General features: G+C 40.8%; 1 protein-coding gene across 1 annotated transcript; it reads left to right on the top strand.

Moving 5' to 3' along the window:
* Positions 1-226: 226 nt before the first annotated feature.
* LOC141637406 (uncharacterized) lies at positions 227-1021 on the top strand. The gene is made up of 2 exons (XM_074446889.1): positions 227-721; positions 806-1021. Exons 1-2 carry the CDS (start codon positions 227-229, stop codon positions 1019-1021), a joined length of 711 nt encoding a protein of 236 aa, XP_074302990.1.
* Positions 1022-6144: the final 5123 nt, after the last annotated feature.

Genomic DNA, 6144 nt, shown 5'->3' on the forward strand with positions numbered 1-6144 from the left:
CATGACTTCTTAGACGGTTTTGGTGTTAGACCTCAAATTGTGGCGAGGTCCAAAGCCGGGTGAAATGAGGCCTTTCTCGGTTTGATTCGTTTCATGTGGGTTAGTGGATAGTCCTGCTAGAGGGTCCTTCTTCACTTGGACCAACAAACAGGATGTCAATTCTAGAGTCTATAGCAGACTGGATAGGGCTTTAATTAATCAGGAATGGAGTGATCAAATGCCTAATATGTATGCTCATTTTCTACCTGAAGGTATATTTGATCACTCCCCTTGTCTGCTGAAGACCACTGGTCAACAGAATAGTTTGAAAAGACCATTCAAATACTTCAATATGTGGGGGAAATCTCCTTATTATCTTCAGTGCTTACAAGGATGGTGGAAAAATTCAGGCTATGGCACTAAAATGTACTGTCTGGTTAAGAAAATACAGCAGTTGAAGCCTTATTTTAGACAATACAATAGGGACTATTTCTCTGATATTGAGAATAGTGCTATTCTTGCCCTGAAAAATTTGGAATATATTCAAGCTCAGCTTGCTATAGATCCTAGAGATACCTTGTGGCTGCAAAAAGAACAGGATGCTATTGGAGAATATAAGGAATTGCAGACTGCTTGTACTCTCTCCTTGAGTCAGAAAGCTAAGGCTGCTTGGATTAAGGATGGTGATAGTAACACAAGGTACTTCCATGGTGTTATTAAAAGTAATTTTATGAAGAATCAAGTGCTGTCCATTTCTGATATGTCTGGGAAGGAGCATGAGGATCCTCAAATGATCTAGAATGCTTTCCTTCAGTATTATATTCAGCTCTTAGGGACAGAGAAAGCTACTACTTCTGTGAATCCTCAGATTGTAAGGCAAGGGGTTGTGTGTAATACTGATCATTGGAATCTGTTACTCAGGCCTGTCACTAGCCAAGAAATCAAAGCTGCTATTTTTTCAATTCCTGACAACAAGGCACCTGGACCTGATGGCTTTTCTAATGCTTTTTTTAAGGATTCATGGGGGTATCATTGGTACTGAGGTGTGTGATGCAGTCCAAGATTTTTTTATCTCTGGTAAATTACTCAAGCAGCTCAACTCTACAATTCTTACCCTCATACCTAAGTGAAAAATGCCCACTCAGGTTACCCAATTTCGACCCATTGCCTGCTGCAATGTCTTGTATAAATGTATCTCAAAACTCATTTGTACTAGACTTGCTGATGTGTTGCCTGAGTTGGTGAGTAAAAATCAAGGGGGCTTCATCAAGGGGAGGAGCATCATTGAGAATACTTTAGTGTGCCAAGATTTGGTTAAGCTGTACAGTAGACAGTCTAGCTCTCCTAGGTGCATGTTTAAAATGGACTTGATGAAAGCTTATGATTCTGTGAGTTGGCAATTTGTGGATGAGATTTTGCAAGCATTCAATTTTCCTCCTCACTTTTGCCAGTTGATTATGGAATGTGTCAGGAGTACTTCCTTCTCTATTGCTTTAAATGGTGAAACATTTGGCTTTTTTCATGGGAAGAGAGGGCTTAGACAGGATGATCCCATGTCACCTCTTTTGTTCACACTCTGTATGGAGTATTTGAGTAGGATACTTCTGTGTGCTACTAGGAAGCTGCCTTTCTCCTATCATCCCTTATGTCACAGAATGAAACTAACTCATCTAATGTTTGCAGATGATTTATTATTGTTTTGTAAGGGAGATATTAAGTCTATCATGGTCATTTTGAGATCTTATTCTGCTTTCTCTGTAGCATCTGCTCTGAATATGAATGCACAGAAGTCTTGTGCATATTTTAATGGTGTGAATGAAGAGCTCAAGAGAGATATCCTCTCTGTTTCTGTTTTTATGGAAGGCAAACTTCCATTTAAATACCTGGGGGTTCCAATCACTGCAGGAAGACTGAAAAAGAAGGAGTGTGCAGTTTTAATTGATAAGATTGTTGATAGAATTAAGAGCTTGGGAGCCAAACGTCTATCTTATGCAGGCAGGCTTGTAGTAGTTAACTCTGTGCTTGCTTCTCTTTATAATTATTGGGCTTCTATGTTTGTACTTCCCAAAGGAGTGTTGCACAGAGTTGATGCCATCTGTAGAAACTTCTTATGGGAGGGTAGCACAGAGCATAATAGGGCTTCCTTTATTGCTTGGTCAAAAGTGTGTGTTTCTAAGAAGGAAGGTGGATTAGCGCTCAAGCAAAGCCAGATTTGGAATCAAGCTATCATTGGGAAGCTTGTTTGGTGGTTGGCAGAGAAACCTGACAAGCTTTGGGTGCAATGGGTACACCATGTTTACTGTAAGGATCAGGCTTGGCATCAACATCAACCTACTTCCAATGCTAGATGGCATTGGAGGAAGATATGTCAGGTTCGTGATATAATTCAGGATGGGTTTGTTAATCATAGTTGGAGTATCAATCAAGGTGGTTATAATGTTAGTTCGTGTTATAACTGGTTGAGAACTAAAAGGAATCAAGTCTCATGGAGCAATGCTGTATGGAATTCAATGGCCATACCAAAACATTCCTTTATAGCCTGGATAATTGCCAATGAAGCTTTGATGCTGAAACAAAAATTATTCAAGCTTCATATCAGTTCTGATGATTTATGCTGTATCTGTTTGAGTCAGACTGAAACTCATATGCACCTTTTCACTGAGTGTATACAGTCAATAGATTTTACAGCTGATTGTGAAGTAAAACTATCAGATTTGGAGCAAGTTTTGACACGAAAACACTCAAGTGACAAACAAAGAAAACTCAGCTTGTTTAGGACTCAAGGTATGACTTAATTCGAACACAAAGCAATGAATTAAGCCTAGGACTCGTCCAAGCACTTAGAAAAGGACTTATCCAACCTCCTAGCACTAAGCAAGGGAGTTTATCAAGCACAAAGCAAAGATAAATAAGAAAGAAAGCACGCTGCTTCTTAGGGTTTTTGTCATTCAAAATAATCTGATTTTTGCTAAGGGTTTTGCTTGCTTTTATAGGACAAGCAAGACAATCCGCTCCCTTCATCTAAGATTGCATCCTAGGGCCACAAAAAGAGCTGCTAATAGTACCAAACACGGCAGCCAAGGCCTTACAAGAAAACAGAAAAGAAAAGGACATAAAGCATAAAAGATAGAAAGTAAACTAATAGTACAACAATCCCTTGTTTACTAGCTCAAGTCTTGTTTATGCACACTTGGACTCACTTGAAAGACTTTGGCAAGGCTGCAAAAACTCTTCTAAGGGCCCTTAAGCTATGTTTGATCAAAAGAGGAATGTTGATAGAGACATAATGCACAAAAGCCTAAGCATGCCCCAGCCGTGGTCCTTATTGCACCTGGTTTTGTTTAGCTCTTCAACTCTTGATAGGAAACTCTTTGGGATACAAGTTCTTACAATAAAATGTCCTAAACTCACCAAGGAATAGTCCCAAGCTGGAAAAAGGCATGACTTCTTAGACGGAATTCATGTTAGACCTCAATCTAGTGGAAGGTCCAAAACCGGGTTCTAAAATAGCCTCCTCGGTTGAATTCTCTTCAATCTCCCCTTCTTGAAAAGGATTTGCCCTCAAATCCTGGCCATTATTATCTTCAATCTCTTCATAATAAGGACTTAAATCCCCAACATTGAATGTGCCATGGACCTCATAATCTCCGGGCAAGTTAATCTTGCAGGCATTGGACCCAATCTTTTCAAGGACTTCGAATGTACCATCCGCTCTTGGCATGAGCTTGTTCTTCCTTTTGGCTGGAAATCTTTCTTTTCTTAAGTTTATCCTAACAAGATCCCCTACTTCAAAGTTCGTGGCTTGCTTAGGACCCTTGGCCCTTGCTTTGTATGCTTCATTTGTTTTCTCAATTTGCTTCTTAACTTGAGCATGGATTTGTAGCATTTGTTCAACCCTCTTCTTGGCATCGAAATCGATTTTTTTCCTTTGAATGGGTGCCAAATCAGTTGGCATGAGGGGGTTGGCGCCATAAACAACTTCAAACGGAGACTTGCTCGTGCTTGTAGAAGGAGCCCTATTGAAGGCAAACTCGGCTTGAGCTAGTTTGAGGTCCCAATCCTTCAATGACCTAGAGACCGTGCACCTTAGGATCCTCCCTAGAGTCTTGTTAGTCACCTCCGTTTGTCCATCAGTTTGGGGGTGATGGGAGGTGCTAAATAAGAGCCTAGTCTTGAGTAGCTTCCATAATGACCTCCAAAAGTGGCTCATGAACTTTGAATCCCTATCCGAGACTATAGACTTAGGGACTCCATGGAGCTTAACCACCTCTTTTAAGTATAAGTCTGCCACACTAGATGCATCCTCCGTTTTCTTACAAGCAATGAAGTGAGCCATCTTGCTAAACCTATCCACAACAACCATGATGGAGTCCTTGCCTCTTTGAGTTCTTGGCAAAGCAACTATGAAATCCATACTAATGTCCTCCTATGGCTGATTTGGGACGGGTAAAGGAGTATAGGGGCCTGTTTTGAAGTAGGACTTGGATTGTTGACATGGAGCACACCTCTTGATGACGTCTTGGACATCCCCAAGCATCTTAGGCCAATAGAAATGCTCTTGGAGTATGTCATAGGTCTTTTGAATGCCAAAGTGCCCGGCAAGACCATTGGAGTGTGCCTCTCTTACTAACAAGCTTCTATAGGGACTCTTTGGCACACACAACCGGTTTCCACGAAACAAGAACCCCTCTTGGACCAAGTAATGACCCCCTTTTGCTCGTCCATTTTGCAATGACCCCCACTCCTCTTTGAAATCTGGATCCTCCTTGTAAAACTCTTTCATGTGCTTAAATCCAAGCACTCTTTGTTCCATGTAACTCAACATAATGAACCTTCTTGATAGAGCATCCGCAACCACGTTATCCTTCCCTTCTATGTACTTGCTTGCAAAGTTGAATGATTGTAAGAACTCAACCCATTTGGCATGTCTATAATTGAGTTTATGCTGCCCATTGATGTACTTAAGAGCCTGATGCGTATGGCGGGACGATTAATAAATGACCTGATGTGAATATCGACCCCATGAAAAAGGTTGTGCTCAATTTAGAGGACCAAGCAAAACCACGCCCAAGTAATGCATATTCGCACACAAAATTGGATGGGCTCAAATAAAGGAAAGGAAATATGTGCGATTAAAGCTCAAGACCCGCGAGAACCTTGATGCCGTGTGGGGACAGGAGAAATGCCGTGTGGAAACAATTGGAGGAGCCGAAATGTGGCGGCACCAAGGGGGGAAGAATCCAAATTTTATATTTTTGCATTTTCAACCTAGTTTGAATAAAAGTTGACAAAAAGGACTAGGTTGTGAGTTCGATGTATTCATTCATCCTAGAACTTACAAACTAGCATTAAATGCTTGCTTGGAGGCCAAGGCTTTTGTCCTATATAAAGGACCTAGCCTCCTCATTTGTAAAGCATCAAAGAATTAAGAAAAACCCTTTTGAGAGAGAAACTTGTTGTTTCAATCTTTTTCAAAGAATCGATGATTTCGAGTCTTGCCTTGAACTAAGGACGCGCTCCGCAGTTTAAGTTGAATTACTTGACGCATTTTCGAGTAATTCTCCATTGTTATCGCTATAGGTCTAGTGATAGCAAATATCCCATTGGTTCGATCTCTTCATAAGAAATCGAAGCAAATATCCTTTTCTTCTTGCACCAAAGAAAAACAAAAACAAACAAAAAAGACTTCCGCTTCGCCCAATAACGCATCAAGTGACACGATCTGGTCGGGTTGAACCTAGTGCATTCGGATCTTCCGTCTCACTTGAATCAACAATTAAGTCTTCCGCTCCGCATACGCTCCAAGTGGTATCAGAGCTTCGGCTCTTGATCACCCCAAAAAAATCAAGACGGTCTTAAGGAGGTCCCAATCAATTAGTAGTTGAATATCCAACGCGATTGGTATTGAAAGGTTAAACTCAACGAGGTAGTTGAAGTTTAATCGATTGGATCTTGAAGGCACGGATTGAACCAAAAAAAAAAAAGTCACTGTTCACGGTACTGTTCACCATCAAAAAAAAAAGGAGTTTCGAAATTTCAGGCAACCAACATCAAAAATGAATTTCGACGATCCCAACTTTCTCAAGAATCTTCAAAGGGCTTTAAAGAATTTACAAGAAAACGATCCCAAGTGGATGCCGAGACAAGGACGAGCCGCTGAAGAGT

The sequence above is a fragment of the Silene latifolia genome, unplaced genomic scaffold (assembly GCF_048544455.1).
Source record: "Silene latifolia isolate original U9 population unplaced genomic scaffold, ASM4854445v1 scaffold_106, whole genome shotgun sequence".
Taxonomy (NCBI): Eukaryota; Viridiplantae; Streptophyta; class Magnoliopsida; order Caryophyllales; family Caryophyllaceae; genus Silene; species Silene latifolia.

Coding starts and splice junctions, on each gene's coding strand:
- LOC141637406 (XM_074446889.1), top strand. CDS start 227: ATGTATGCTCATTTTCTACCTGAAGGTATATTTGATCACTCCCCTTGT. Junction 722..805: donor GTAATTTTATGAAGAATCAA/GTGCTGTCCATT, acceptor TATTATATTCAG/CTCTTAGGGACAGAGAAAGC.